We start from the raw sequence: 14,969 nt of genomic DNA, 5'->3' as shown, positions 1-14,969 counted from the left end.
GATGGAGTATTGTGGCAGACACTGGGACGGGAGAAGTGTCTCTGAGAACACCCACCTCACGGGCAGGGGGTTCCCCATCCCTCCGATTCTGATGTTTATTCTTCTCCTACCTCCTCCCCACAACCTAACCAATTCCTGGGACTTGGGGTGATTCCCATGCTCTCTGAGGGTACACAGGCCTGGATCACTCTGTGAAGTACACAAATGGCACCGGGAAAGACATGGTGTGGCCACCAGGATTGTGCCCTTCTGGAAACCCCGTCACCCCCAGCTGGCTCCTGCTAACTTCCATCTGCACTTCCTGCAATGACCCTCCCCACTTCACTCCAACTTTGTGCAGGATGCTGAACTCCAGGGAAACCAAAGGGCGGCAGAGAGACAACTGTGTGACCAAAAGAAGAGACTGTGCCATCGCTTGGAATAAAGTGGCAAACCAGCTGCAGGTAAGATTGTTGACTCCAAGGTTTTTCTTTCCCTTTTCTTTCTCCCTTTGCTTTCTTTCCTCATTGAGGTCTACCATTCATTCGGCAAATGTTCAAAGTCTTGGTTCTCTAGGGCACAATGTGCCAAGTAATGCGTGTAAGGGAGGAGATCAACGCATTCCTCCTGTTTCCAAGAAGCTTGCATTTTGGGGAAGAAAAGATAGGCAGAAACAAAATGACTTTCTCTGACTCTCTGTTTCTCTGTGAATCAAAGGCTATTCATTTCCCACTTGGCCCTGGTACTAGCTTCTTGGATCTCATCCTTCCCTCCTGCCACAGGTGCCATCTCTATTGGTCCTGCTGCCCCTCCTCCCCCTTCAGATTTCAGGACAATTCTGGAACCAGCTCTCCCACCTGGCTAGGGTGAGACCATGAAGCTCCACCCTCAAACACCTGGGCTTTGATCTTTTGCAAAGGATAGGGGACAGTAAGAGAGCATCTAGAGACCCTAGAGAGACACGGGGGTGGCTAGAGAATGAGGATGGACAAAACTCACTTCACTTTGCACCCAGAAACAAAGACACTGCAAAGGAGCAAATTTAATAACTGTTTGTGTTTTATTGGAGATCGGCATGGGGGGAGCAAGAGAGGCAGTGAAAAGTAGAGAGAATGCTATAAAACACTCATTGAATCTTCATTCAGCTCACACGCCATTCTTTTGATTTCCAACTTAGGGCTTTCCCCTCTGTCATTCTCCTAACCCCACTGTGACCCAGGGTTTGGAGGATTGGGGAGGCCAGCTGGGATGTTCCAAGAAGAGCCAGTAGGACGGAGAACTCTGGGAGGAAATTGATTATTAATACCTGGGCGTAGGTGAATATTCCCCCAGCTGCCTCCTAGATACCGGTTAATATCTCCCCAGCTAGTACGTGGGTACTGATTATTGATACCCCAGATTCCCACAGGGTGTGGCATGGGCCTCGTTCCCCATCCAGTTCCAGGACCTCCACCTCCCCAGGACACTCCTGGATTCAGGGTTCCCCAGGGGTGCCCAGGCAGAAGTGGCTGCCGAATCCTGTTAATAAAAGAGGGTGGGTGTTGGACAAGGATTTCTCTCTGGGCTCCCAGCACATTAGAATGAGGCGACTGTCTAGACTTGGAGTCCTGGTAGAGGAGTGAAGCCTCAGGTATGGGGCCTGTGGAGCGTGCAGTGGGCCCTGCAGGCAAAGGACTGCTGCCCAGAGGGAGGGCGACAGCACCAGAAAGGTAAGACCACTTTTCAGGCAGCATGTCCCCCACGTGGTCCTCAATGGCAGCAGCCATCATCTGCCAAGGATCTTCAGAGGGCCAGGAATCCAGGGAGGGCAGCCCCTCAGTTGGGGGCCATCTCTGAACCCCAGAATCACCTGCAGGTTGGAAGCCAGCTGATGGAGAAGCATTGGGCTTCAAAGGAACCCTTGTTAAATCATTTGGCCGAGGGTCTGGTTTGGGCTGAGGAAGTTCAGAGTTGGAGTGGCTGGGCAAGGAAGGTTGTTCAAGCAGAGGCAAGTTGGTGCCCAGGTGTTGGAGAACTTTCTCCTCCACTGCACCAATGCTTCGGGCAAAGAAGCCTGAGGAAAAGGAAAGAGGAGGCAGCAAATGGACTGGGTATTTGGTTCCAATGCCCACCTTCCCTGATTCCCTGATGCTCTTTGCTCCAAGTCCCTTCATTTTCCCCAGGCACCCAAGGGACCCTCCTGCCTCTACCCCTTCCCTCAATCCCAGTTCCCCTGGGGCCCCAGTCTACCTGTGCAAGAGTTGGGCACAACCTCCATACCTGGGAGATGAAGACAGATCAGAAGAAGCAGGCCCAGAGGAACCCTGCTCCCCACCATGCAGCCCTGCACCTTGCTCAGCTCTAACATCTCTCTCTGCCCCAAGACAGCCAGCCCTTTATCCTCTTGGTGCGGTGGGGGACAGCAGAAACAAGCTGAACCAGTGGTTGTGCAGATAATAAGTCTGTACATTCCACTCTCATTCTTAATTCAGGCTGTGGCAACAGGTGCCACTTGAATGTCCCAGGGAAGCTGGGTGTTTCCGTCCCTGGTTCCTTTCCTAAAGTTCCCCACCCCTTCCTGACCCAGGTGTCCTGGTTCACAGCTCGTCACTGATTGCCAGTCCTGCCCTGCCCTGGCTCCCTACACCAAGCATAGGAGGACCTTCGCCCTTGGGGTCCCAATCTCTTCATTGCCTTCTCAGCAATAGAAACACTCACTTCTCTTCACTTTCTCTTTGGGATCCAGATCATTATCTTCCAGCACCCCTCATGCATCCCCATAGCTCCTTTACCTTGACCACAACCAATAGGAGTTCTGGAGTGCAGAAGTGCCCCGCATTGGAGAGGCTGCTCCTAGATGAGACCTTGTATGTAAGGAAATAGACCTGGTTCCCATCCTTAAGAGATGATGGTGTATTAATTTTCTACCACTGCTGTAACAAATAGTCACAAACTTAGCAGCTTACAACAATACAAGTTTATTATCTTACAGTTTTGAAGATCAGAAGTCCGACATAGTTCTCACTGGGTTAAAATCACGAGTCGCCAGGGTTGTGTTTCTTTCTAGAGGCTCTAGGGGAGAATCCATTTACTTGCGTTTTCCAGCCTCTGGAGGCCACCTACCCTCCTTGGCTCGTGGTCCCCTTCCTCCATGTTCAAAGCCAGAAACCAAGGACCTTCTTAGTTACATCACTCGACCTTTTCTTCTTTTTCCCTCTTCCACATTTAAAGACCCTTATGATTACACATTGACCCACCCAAATAATTCAGGATAATCTCTCTACTTTAAGGTCAGCTAACAACCTTAATTCCATCTGCAAACTTGATTTCCCTTTGCTGTGTAACCTAACACATTCACAGGTTCCAGGGATGATGTGGACATCTTTGGAGGTGCTGGGGAGGACAGCATTCAGTCTACTACAGAGGGTCAAATGGGTCCACAGAATATAAGAAATACTGAGAGGGAGTAGATGTTCCCAACTAACAGTAGAGGAGGGTGTTTAAATGCTGTTGTCAAATGGCCATGAATTGATAATTTTTGAAGCTGAGTTGTGGGGGCACAGGGATTCATTAATTCTTTTGTCCATTCTTAAATATGTTGGAAATTTTTACAATAAAAAGTGTTTAAATGCCTTCATTTTTTCTGTTGCTTTCAGGAGGTACCCAGACTAGGCGCCCCTGGTTACATGAAGTCTAAAATAAGCTGTTAGATTTTTCTTTTCCATCCTCATCCTCAGCACCTGATCACTAGCTACTGGATGAGTGGGGAGCTCCTCTTTGGAACTGGCCAGTGGAGGGCAGTGTCCTTTTTGAATGACATCCACCAAATTTGCAAAAGCTTTTGACCTTGACCATACCACAGCCTAGAGGAGTCCCCACATCAGAGTCTGTATCCCTCCTGCATTTGTGGTGCGTGGAACCTCTAAGAGCCTTGATGCCTGTCATTGGCTGCAGTCCAGGGCCAGATGCTGGGCCAAGTGTAACTCACCAATGATGACAAAAACAGGACTATTCTGCAGCCCTTCTCTGTCTTCAGTCAACCCTGCAGTTTGGCTCAGCTGCCAGGTCATTTCTGATCAACAATAGCCCTAAATTTGGGACCAGCTAACACCATCCAATAGGAGGGAATGGATTAGATCCTAGGGTAGGGATAAATTCCTTTGTAGTCAAGCAGAGGTTCTGAGAAGTGACCTGTGCTTTGGGGTGAGGCCCTTCCTAAAGGGACAAGCATAGCCCACTCTCCCGTTCTTGGGCTATGAGGACTTCCTTGGCCAGAGCCTCAGTCTCCAGAACACAGTTGTTTGGCCCTCCCCACCCTCTGCTTTCTCTCACCCGTGGAGGCAACTCCCCTCCTCCACTATAGTGCTCTGCTCTCTCACCTCCCATAGAGCTCTCTCTAGAACTGCAGCAGAGGCAGCTAGAGTGTGAAGGTGGAGAGGACACTTGGCTCTGTTCTGCCATGGGCTGGGGCATTTTTATGTAGGCTAGTGAGTCACTATGCTTGGCGGCGCTCCTTGTCATGCTCCCATCCTCTCTTTTACTCTCTCCACCCCTAGTTCCCAGAACAACACCCACCTGGGCTCCCACTCAGTCACCAGGAATCCGGTCTGGTTGTTGTATTCCAGCCTTCCCAAGGTTCCAAATGTCCCAGAAACCCAGGAAATCAATGCTCAGATTCCTAGAGAGGATGGCATCTAGTAAATGAGGCAAACTAATGATAGAGAAGAAGGAGCCTGCATGGGGTGGGGAAGGGAAATATTAGGGCCCCATACAGGGAGAGGGGAAGACTCCAGGTGAATGGGGAGTAGAGAGAGATTTCCTGGAGCAGTGAGAGAGGAAAGAAGTGGGAGGAAGAATCTTGGAGACCAACCTCTGCTTTCAGTTCAACAAATATTTATTGTTTTCCTCCTTTGTGGGAGGAGCTATAAAGTATAAGAGAAATACTGTTCCAACTTATGAGTGAAAATGGGGGACATAGGGATCTCTAGAGGTATAGGAGAGCACCAAGCAGGTCCTAAGAGGAGACCCAGCACGCCAAGATGGCAAAAGTCTGCATCTAGTTCACACGGTTTATTGAATCATCTGTCCAGGGTCCAGAGAGAGCAGGGAAACTACTCTAGTGCCCAGGGGTACCCTGGTGTTTCCCTCACACAGGGAAGCATCTGAGCATTGAAGGAAGTGGCAACCAGGAAGGGGGACTGAGACAGAGACCTTGAGAGTCAAAAAGGAGTGTTGGGAACTCACAGAGGGTGTGGTGGGCTCTATAGCGGAGGGTGGGAGTGGAATTGGGAGTGTGAGAAACCCATGGCGTGTCATGGTAGTTGACCAGATGGCAAAGAAGGTCAGTGAAAAGTGGTCATTGCTTTCAGGCAACAGTTTGGACAATGCTTTATTTGGCAAATAGGGAAAAGGGGGGATGACTTGTCCAGGAACCAGAGTTACTATGGGACATTTCAGGGGTTTCCCAGTCAAGAATCTGAATAGGTAGGGTTAGCTAATGGATTGTACCATCTCAAAGAAATGACAGAGGAAATTTTAGGGAATGGTTATCTGGCAGGGAGGGCACTGCACTACAAGGAGAATCTAAGCAGGAGAGAATGAGGAAAGGAATTTGGAGTCTACAATTTGGGGAGATGAAGAAAAAAGAGGTGATAAGGGGGGTCTGCCATATTGGAGCAATGGAGGAAATAGATCAGCTCTCTTGGGAAGGAAGAGGGAAACTGAGCTAACCCCATACCTGGGCCTCTGGACTTCTCCCAACTGAGAGATGGTGTGTGTGTGTGTGTGTGTGTGTGTGTACATGTATATGTCCACACATGCACTTATGCAAAAGCTCATTTATGGACTGTCAAGTGACTCTCCCTGGGGTAGGAAAACTTCAGGGTCAGCTAGCTGGGGCCCCAGAGGCTTTACTTGGGCCAGGATGTCCCGGATGGAGCGGCAGGGGAGCTTTCCGGAGCTGCTGGAGCCACAGGGCCTGGCACCAGCTGAAGGATCAGGTTGGGGAGAGCCATCGGGACCCCCACTCAATGTGGAGGAGGAGACAGAAATGCAAGGGTGACCAGAAGAGCTGGACTTGCTGCCACAGGGCTGAAGGATGATTTTGCCACTGGCCTGGGAGCTGGAGGTGCCACTGAAGGAGCCAGTGCCTGGTGGGAAACAGGGCCCCTGTGAAACATCACTGCAGGGATGGAAGGATGAACTACTGGAGACGCTAGAACTGCTCTGGGCTCCAGAACTCGAGAGGGAGCAGGGCCCCTTAGAGCCAACTCTGCAGGGCTGGACCCCACCAGAGCCCACTGGCTGGAACACAATGGCTGAGGAAGCTCCCGACTGGTAGATGTTGGAACTAGAAGAGCTGTGGCTGGGGATGATGGGGTTGCTGGAGAAGTATTTGCCCTCCGAGATGGGGGGCCCAGCTGCAAAGGAAGGGACACCTGGAGAGCCTTTGACAGGGTTATCTTTGGTGAAGTACCCCACAGGGTAGATTTTGCCCCCACTGTAGGTCATGCCTGGGACCAGATAACTGTCAGAAGAGCCACCCACCACTTCATAGCTGCCATAGGACTTGTCTACAGAGGTGATGGGGGGGCAGGGCTTGCCTGGAAGGCCACCACTGCCACAGCGGGCACCAGAGCCATGCTGCTCCACCACCACCACCACTGGCCTTTGACCTCCCGACACGGAGTCGTAGCTGGAGACGTAGGAGCCAGAGTGGGAGACAACAGGGCCCCCACTGCAGGGAGAGTCAGAGACATCTGAACTACAGGGGCGTAAGTTAGAGTTGACACTTTGGCCACCGCTGCTGGACGTCCCAGAGCTTTGGGAAACAGATGAGGTCGAGCCGCCTCCAGACTGGGAAGAGCTTAATGGGGAAGAATCATCACTGGTTGATAGAGTTGAGCCAGATCCTGGTTGGGAGCTACTGCTTCCGTACTGGGAGCTGCTGCTGTCCGACTGGGAGGAGATGGATCCGGAGGAGTAGCTGATCTGGGAATACCCTGTTCCTGGCTTAGATAACGAAGATCTTGAAGAACCACCCTGGGTGACCCTGGAGCCACCAGAACCACTGGGGCCACCAGCAGAGCCACCAGCAGAGCCACTGGAACTGGAAATGGAGCTGCTGGAACTGCTGGAGTCACTGTGGCCGCTGAAGCTACTGGAACCACTCTTCCCAGTGAGACAGGGGTCTCTGGGGGAGGTGATACGCGCGTCCTTGCAGGGGTCTGAGAAGGTCCCGATGCTCTTAGCCGAGGCCCCTGGGGAAGAAGGAGTGGTTAGGAAGGGCCAGAGTGGCTTGGCTTCCTCCCTCAGCTTCCAAGCCCATCTCGGTCATCTGCTTCTGATTTCTCCCGAGAGGGCCCAGGGAGAGTCTGGGGCGAAACGGAAGGGAGAACTGGCTGTTGTCTGTAAAGGAAAATGAGGTGGCAGAGGAAGGGCAGTTTCGGTGCTGGGAGGGGGCAGGGACAGAGAAAATGAGACTCCAAAGGAGGGGGTGTTAAAAAAGGAGAAGAGGGGACGGAGGAGTAGCAGGAGCTCATGGGTCCAAAAGGAAGGACCCCGAAGAGACAGAGCATGGGGGAGACATCCTTGAGATGGGGCAGACACCATGAGGGGGGACATCCCAGGTGCGACTGAGGGGCCAAATGGAAGGAGGAAACAAGACAGGACAGTAACTGACCGGGGAGGAAAGGAAAAGTAGCAAAAGAGACTCTGAGAAAAGAGGAAGCCGGTGGCAGAGGGACTGAGGTAAGGGCGAGGGTCCTTGAGGACTAAGATCGTTCACCAGCCTCCTGGGAGAGTCCAGGCTTGGGTAGCGGGTGGGAGTTCTCTTCCTATTTAGTGCTGCCCATGCCAGGAAAGCTGGGTGGGGGCCAGGATGTGGGGGCACACGGTCGCTTCAGAACCTGCTGGTACCGCGTGACAGGACACCGCACCCTGAGCCAGCCCTGCTGTCCTGGCCCAGCCCAGGGACAGGGACACGAGGATGAAACCTGCCTCCGAGGCTCACCGCCATTATCAGCTTCCCCCTCTCCCCACCCAGCCAACGGCTGCCTGCCTGCCCCCCAGGCTCCCGCCTTTACATCCCTGGCAGATGCGGGACCACTTCTGTCCTTAACCAAGCCTTTGCTTCCAACCCCAGGCTCACCTTCCGCCCATTCTTCCTCCACTCCCTGCCTCACAGCCTTCAGGTCCCAAGCAGTGTGCGCCGAGCTTCACGCCAGCAAGTTACTAAACCTCTCTGAGCATTACTTTATACATTCGGAGAGGCCCAGTCTGTCCCCCAACAAGCAGTTTCTCCTCAGTCTGTGATGTCCCCATTCTCTCCTCAAAGAGAAGTTCTCTGTGGCCCCCTCCATACCAAACCGCAACTCTGCCCGCAGCCCCCCTCACCCAGCCGGCCACACTCATCATGGAGAATTCAAGCCACACAGCCTGCTCTCTTCCCCCGGGGGCCGTGGGCAGGATCTCCGCAAATACCTGCTGGCCCACAGCACAGCCCTGGTTTGGATCCCGGCTTTACTGCTTTCTAAGTTGTGATCTTGAGCCGGTTTCTTAACCTGTCCTAGCGTCCATGTCCTCCCCAGTACAGTGGAAATAACAAATCTCCCATACAGTTCTTCTAACGATCAAAAGTGCTAATGGAAAGTGCTAGAATAGTGTCTGGCACATAAAAAGCGCTCTATAGATGATAACAAGTATTCCTGTTAAATATCCAGTCTTCATCTTCTAATGCTCTAATAATTGATAAGAGCAATAACAACAACAACCAACATTTATGTAACCCTCTGGAATTTCCAAAGCACTTGTCACATACATTATTTAATTTGAGACTCAGAGAGACTAGAGCTAGGTGTTATCATTAACCCGGTTTTAGAGTTTCAGAAACTGTGGCTCGGGAAGTTCAAGTAACCTGCCTGGAGTGACAAGGCAGTGAGGAGCAGCCCTCAGGCCCCAGAGCCCCTGCCCTTCCCCCGCGCTGGGGGCTCTCCTGGCTTCTCCCCGGACGGCGATTCCTCCCACCTCCGCGCACCCGCACCACTGGATCCCTCGAGCCTTCTCTGACCTGGCATCTGCCTCCTTCCTCCCCACCTCTCCCCGCTTCCCTCCACTCCCGGGGCCTGCAGCCCCCTACCTGGCAGGAGGAGAGCGGCCAGCAGCAGGGCCATCGTTCCTCGCCCTCCCACACGCCCCGTCCGGGGTGCCCGCGAGGAGCCCATCTTGGACTGTGCAGCCTGCTGACTGACAGCAGCTCGTGGACACCCAGGGCCTTTATGCCAGGGCTGGACATTCTCTGGGCAGGAGTCACCGTGGGGAGGGGTGGGGAGGTGGAGGGCAGGTGCCCGGGGCAACTTGGTGTGGCCGGGAGGAGCTGAAGCAATCAGTCGGGGCATCTGCCTACTCAGCGACAGAGGTGGCCTCAGTGTGGGGAACCCTGGCCACGGGGACCTTAACGATTCCCGCCTTCCAGCCAGCTGAGCAGCCTACGCACGGCTCTTCCCTGCTTCACCTGGAACCGGGCCCTCTGCCCACTCAGGAGGCCGCTCTCACCACAGGCCCCGGACAACGGCTTCTTCGCTGTCCTGCAGCCCCTGGGGTTGGCCTGTGTCAGTCCCCTCCTCCTTCCATGCACAGACGTGGACATTTCAACTTTCCCGTCCACAGCAAGGTAGCTGCTCTGGCCCCCCACCCCTGCCACCTGGCTTCTCATCCACAGCCCCTGGGTCTGCCCCTTTCCTTGGGATCCATCACTCAGCCCCCACTTTTCCCCTGCAGATCAAAGGGTCTGCACTGCACCCCCAGAGCCCCCCTGTTGTCACTGCCCAGGTTCATGCCTGCCACACACCTATCACGTGTTTCATCCATGAATGAGCCTTTTCCCTCTTACCAGCTGGGAATCTGCACTCCAGCTCCCTGACCTCTCCCTTCTGGGGGCTCCTGGGGTAGTCTGAGGGGCGCTGGGTGCCAGGGCCTCAGCCTGGGGAGAGGCCTGGGCTGGGAACCCTGTCATAGCTGGGTCTGAGGTTACTCACAGGCCACTCACGGCCCCTCCCCCACAGCTGGTGACCCTGACTCCAGTGGGTGTCAGAGCCAGTGGTTAATGAGGCTAATTGGGAAGGTGGTGGCCCTGCAGTCCGTCAGCTGGCTCCCCGGCCCGGAAGAGGGGGCAGGAAACAGCCAGCTGTCGTCTGAGTGGGGTAAAGGAGGCCAGGCAGACTTCAGCGCCCCCGAAGGATGAAAGGCAGGACTGGCAGATCAGACTCCTGACTTCAGCCAGGAGGGAGGCAGGTCCTCCTGCATCCCATTCCCTCCCTCCTGCTTTGGTCCTGGCCCCACCCCAGCCAATTAATTGCTCACTAGTCCAGAGTATCAGTATCAGAGGGAGAGGCCTGGGAGTCGGGTCAAGCTGCCTCTCCTCCTCCCCCACCCTGCTCCCCTCGTCCAGACTCTCATCGCCATACTTCCCCACAAAGGCAGCCTGTGCCCCAGCCCTTGGCTGCCCTCTCCCATTCTCTCTCTCCTGTCCTGCCTTTCCCTCCAGCTCGGTCCTGCCCACGGGACTTCTGTGATGATAGGGAAGTTCTGTATCTGCGCTGCCAAATTCAGTAGCCACATGTGGGCTCCTAATCACTTGAAATGGGGCTAGTATGACCAACCTGAGGAACGGAATTTTTAATTTTACTTAATTTTCATTTAAATGTTAACAGCCACGTGCAGCTAGTGGCTTCCATCTAGTCTAGCCGTTGACTCTGCCAGCACTCACATTGGGACTGGGAAGGGAGGGGGCCTGGAGCCACGGCGAGAGGAGGTAATGGGACAGTGTCCCCTGAAAAACACAAACACTAGCTTTAGAATCAGGCTGACCTGGGCTCGAGTCCGGCTAACTTCCTGGCTTCAGGCAAGTCTCCAGACTTCTCTGAGCTTCAGTGTCGGCCTCTGTAAAAGGGAGGTGTTTTAAATCCCGCCTGCCTTACAGGGGAGTTGTGAGGATCAAACGGGAAATTATCAGAAAGATTAAATGGGCCTGAGGGCCTAGCGCTCCTGCCACAGGCGCTGAGCACATGGAGCCCCGCAGAGGCCTGGCTGGGTCCTCCTGGGCACGGCAAGCAGGACAGGCTCCCTCCACGGGCCCAGGCGCTCTTTTCAGAGTCTGCGGAGCAGCGACCAGCGGGCACACAGGGTGCTACTGAAAATGATGTCAGTCCCCCCAGCGGCCATCCCGGCCACTGGACTCCCGGGCCGCTGGGCCAGCGCTGGTCTCCCGGAGGTGGAGGGGAGGCCGTCGGGCAGGGAGCAGGGAGGGGAGTGCCCGAGAGAAGAGGCACCGGGAGCCTGGTGGGTGGGGAGAAGGGGAGGAACTGCAAGGCCTGCGGGAGACTCTTCTCCAGCCCCAGCAGAGGTGGGAAGTCTGGCCTGTTTTCCTCCTCTCCTTCCTCCCAGGTGCTGTCAGACCTCGGCCCGGACAGCCAGCGGTGGAGGAGGCACGATCTCTCTCGGCCTCTCTCCAGCCCTCCAGCCACCACAGCGCCCACTGTGCCGCGCAGTCCTCCCCCGTCCGCTCTGCCCGCCGCCTGCCACCCGATCCCACCACACACACCTGCCCACTCGTGGGCCCTCCCAGCTCCTCTCCGCTCTCCCTGTGTCTTACTGGAATCCGCTCTGCTCTGCTGTGTTTCACTCTGCTACGTCCCTCGGACTCATCATTCACCCTTCTCTCAGCTGAGGCAGTGAAACGCTGAAGCTAATGGGGCTGAGGAGGGCAGGGCAGGGACACTGGCTGGGGGCCTGCCAGGCCAGGGCCGTCTTGTGGGCCAGCCGTCAATGAAACAATGCCCACGGGGGTGCAGGTGGGTCTGCTGTGTTCCCAGCAGCAAGGGCCCTGCCCAACACATGGTCTGGGCGAGAGAGCAGGGGCGGCCTGGGGCCACCCCACACACCCGAGGAAATCAGACTTAAAGCACGGGCCTTCCAAGGGCAGGAGACTGGGAGCCCGTGCCCCATACTTACGAGAAGGCAGGTTGTGTCGGCTTCTGGCCGCCCGGCGCTGCTCGGGGCTGCGTGGACCCCTGGTTCGGCTCCCGTGGCCCACACCGTGCCCCCCACACCGTGCTCCCCACACCGTGCTCCCCACACCGTGCTCCGGAAGGCGCCACAAGGAGGAAGATGACCTGTCCTTGCCCTTGAGGCGCTGAAGTCCAGCTGGGAACAGACAGCCTAGAGAGAAGCCTAGCAGGGAGAAAAGAGGCATCAGGACGTTCCCTGGGCCTTGGGGAATGATGGGAGCAGGCAGCTCAGACTCGGGGCCCTGGCAGCGCCGGAGGTGTGTTTAGAACAAGCGTCTGGCTTGGGAAGTATACACAGAGGAGCAGCGGGCTGTTGGGACCAAGGAGCAGAAGGGCGACTTGGACCAGCATCACAGGTGATGTGCAGCGGCAGGCTGAGGGAGGACTGCGGTCCGTGCAGGAGGATGCAGGGAACAGAGGGTCCTGAATGGGGGGACAGCACGGTCGGAGAGGAGGCGTGGCGTAGAGGACCACGGCGTCCTGCTGGCCAACTGCGGGCCACGTACTGTCCCGGGTACGCCCCACATGCTCTGGTGCTTAGACCTCACGACAGCCCTATGGGGTAAGAGTTTTTTCTCCCCCGTTTCACAGATGAGGAAACTGAGTTCAAATTGGTTGCTCAAACCAGCTGGTAGGTTGCACAAGAGTTTGGAAAGGACGCACCCAAGCCCACTGGACTCCAGAGCCCATGTAGGCCCCATTTTCCAGCGGACACCAGGCCATACATTAATGGCAGTGGTCCATGGACAGACCTCAGAGGTTCCTTAGACCCTGGAAGGGTGTGTGCAAAATTCCTTGTGTATCATCAAAGTCTCAAAGTTGAGAGGTCCTAAGTGAGGTCAACAGCACATGCTGTTCCTCCCACTCAATTTTGTCTCCTCTGCTTTTTATCCAGGACAGGAGTTCTAGAACAAGTGTTCCATGCAGGGGTGTTTGATAGACCTAGGGCTTCCGCTTGAGAGAAGGAACAAGGGAATGAAAACACAGGAGGAGGGGCACCTGGGTGGCTCAGCCATTAAGCGTCTGCCTTCGGCTCAGGTCATGATCCCAGGGTCCTGGGATCGAGCCCCACATTGGGCTTCCTGCTCCGTAGGAAGCCTGCTTCTCCCTCTCCCGCTCCCCCTGCTTGTGATCCCTCTCTCGCTGTGTCTCTCTCTGTCAAATAAATAAATAAAATCTTTTAAAAAAAAAAAGAAAGAAAGAAAAGAAAACACAGGAAGAGAAGAAGCCCAAGAGAGGAGGTTGTTTTGTGGGGGCAGAAGGGAAGAGGCCGCTCTGCACCCCAGGACCTGAGGTGTCCTCCGTCCTCTGAGCCTCTCCTCTCTGCTCCAGCCAAAGGCACTTTCTTCTCCTGCTCTCTTCCTCCGTCGCACTTGCTCTGCCTGTGGTGGGCTCCTCTCTCCAGCAGTCACGGTTCCCTGCACACGGGGCAGGCTGACACCCCTGGCCCATTCCCAGGAGGGTCTCCCTGTTTCCCTGTAGTGGGGATGGGGGCCCCTGAGTCATCCACACTCTCCACCTGGTCGCTCTTGTGGCTGAGGATGTGGGTCCAGGAAGGAGAGGACGGATTTGCACATGGGAGTTCCCACCTGGCCTCTGCCCTCTTCAGCCCAGCTGTGCCCATGGGACCGGCTAACCTTCCCTCAGTTGTAATCTCTCTTCTCCGCCTGCCTCTGTGGTTTCTTCCCTGTGGGAGATGATCGAGCACAGAATCCACATGCCACGTGGCCTGACTCCTTTGCCCTCTGCTCAGATAGATTCAGCGGCACGTTGTGTGTGCGGCCCCCCCACAGCCATTGGCCCCGGACTGCGGGCTCCAGGACGGTTCACTGAATTCCGAGCACTTCCCTGTCATAGGCTCTTGGTGACTCCTCCCCTCCTACCTTACTTACCCTGGAATGCATCTCCTTCTCTCTGCTCTCAGTGCCCTCCGCGCCTCCCAACCGCATCGTACGCGGCACACTCTAGGTGCCCGGTGGGATGCAACAGTGGCCAAGGCCTTGCCTCCAGGAGCACGCGGCCTGTCCCGGCAGAGAGAGCAGCAGGCACGTGAACTTGGCTCCGACACAAAACGACTCTCCCGGGCTCTCTCGTGGGCCCCTCTGTCCCACCCTCATTCCTCACGGGTGAGTGTCTCCCCTGAGCCACTCTTCTCTCCACTGGATGATCTCTTTGCTCTGAGGGATGCAGCACACCATCCCGAACAAGGAGCAGAGCTCACGCAGCACCGTGACGAGGTCCAGGATGCCCCCCTGCACCCAGCGTGGACCTGAGGCCCGGGGTGGAGCGGGACAGGGCTGGACACTTTAAGAATCCCTTAGGTGATTCTTGTTGGGAATGTCACCCAGGATACTATGTTGCCCTTAGCTAAGAATCACTGCTCTGGGGAGCAGTCTACACCTCATCAAAATATATTCTGCTCCCTCAAAACCTATTCAGTGGTGTGGTCTATACTCAGTTCTACTTTTTCCTCCTTCTCCATCAGCTCCCCAGTCCATCCATCCCTCCTCTAGGACTGACCTCCTGGAATTTGGCCTGGACAGCCTCCACTTCTGCGCTTCACATGCCCTGTCCTCACCCTCTCAGCAGCCTGCTGGTACCCTCCACGGGACCCGGGGGACCACAGCTGGGATGCGGGAATGAGGACTGGAGCCCGAGACAGGGGCATCTTCAGGCAGTGAGTCCTGAAGACGAAGAATTCAGCAGGTGGGGGCTCTGCCCACCAGGCTCTCTGCTCACCCTTCCTTCCCTTCCCCATTTCCTGCAAGCCGCAGAGAGTCAGCTGAGTGCCGATCATGCTCCCTGGGCCCAAGACTGCCGGGTTCAAGTCACACCTGATTTGGCCACCACCTCTCTTGTCTTGTGAGGAGGTGACTGCAGGAGGTTGTGATTAGGTCACAGAGCAACAATAATATTTTCCCTCTTCTCTGTTCCGTGGAGTGAGTG

At 55.4% G+C, this 14,969-nt stretch overlaps 2 protein-coding genes across 2 annotated transcripts; both read right to left on the bottom strand.

The window, feature by feature from the left end:
- Nucleotides 1-1,026: 1,026 nt before the first annotated feature.
- CUNH6orf15 (chromosome unknown C6orf15 homolog) lies at nucleotides 1,027-2,326 on the bottom strand. Its single transcript, XM_032424722.1, has 2 exons — nucleotides 2,239-2,326; nucleotides 1,027-2,032 (listed from the first exon to the last, which is right to left on the bottom strand). The coding sequence occupies exons 1-2, from the start codon at nucleotides 2,324-2,326 to the stop codon at nucleotides 1,179-1,181; spliced, it is 942 nt and encodes a 313-aa protein (XP_032280613.1). The 3' UTR covers nucleotides 1,027-1,178.
- Nucleotides 2,327-5,327: 3,001 nt separating this feature from the next.
- On the bottom strand, nucleotides 5,328-9,179 carry CDSN (corneodesmosin). The gene is made up of 2 exons (XM_032425000.1): nucleotides 9,095-9,179; nucleotides 5,328-7,217 (listed from the first exon to the last, which is right to left on the bottom strand). The coding sequence occupies exons 1-2, from the start codon at nucleotides 9,177-9,179 to the stop codon at nucleotides 5,797-5,799; spliced, it is 1,506 nt and encodes a 501-aa protein (XP_032280891.1). The 3' UTR covers nucleotides 5,328-5,796.
- Nucleotides 9,180-14,969: the final 5,790 nt, after the last annotated feature.

This window comes from Phoca vitulina, unplaced genomic scaffold, assembly GCF_004348235.1.
Source record: "Phoca vitulina isolate PV1807 unplaced genomic scaffold, GSC_HSeal_1.0 scaffold31, whole genome shotgun sequence".
Taxonomy (NCBI): domain Eukaryota; kingdom Metazoa; phylum Chordata; class Mammalia; order Carnivora; family Phocidae; genus Phoca; species Phoca vitulina.
Note: the sequence above shows the minus strand (reverse complement) of the source record. Positions and strands in the feature narration are given on the sequence as shown.

What these genes read in the sequence shown, in the direction of transcription:
- CUNH6orf15 (XM_032424722.1), bottom strand. Translation starts at nt 2,326, where the DNA reads ATGTTAGAGCTGAGCAAGGTGCAGGGCTGCATGGTGGGGAGCAGGGTT. An exon ending in GATCTGTCTTCATCTCCCAG is followed by an intron (nt 2,033 to 2,238) that starts GTATGGAGGTTG and finishes CCTTTTCCTCAG; the next exon opens with GCTTCTTTGCCCGAAGCATT.
- CDSN (XM_032425000.1), bottom strand. Translation starts at nt 9,179, where the DNA reads ATGGGCTCCTCGCGGGCACCCCGGACGGGGCGTGTGGGAGGGCGAGGA. An exon ending in GGCCGCTCTCCTCCTGCCAG is followed by an intron (nt 7,218 to 9,094) that starts GTAGGGGGCTGC and finishes CTTCTTCCCCAG; the next exon opens with GGGCCTCGGCTAAGAGCATC.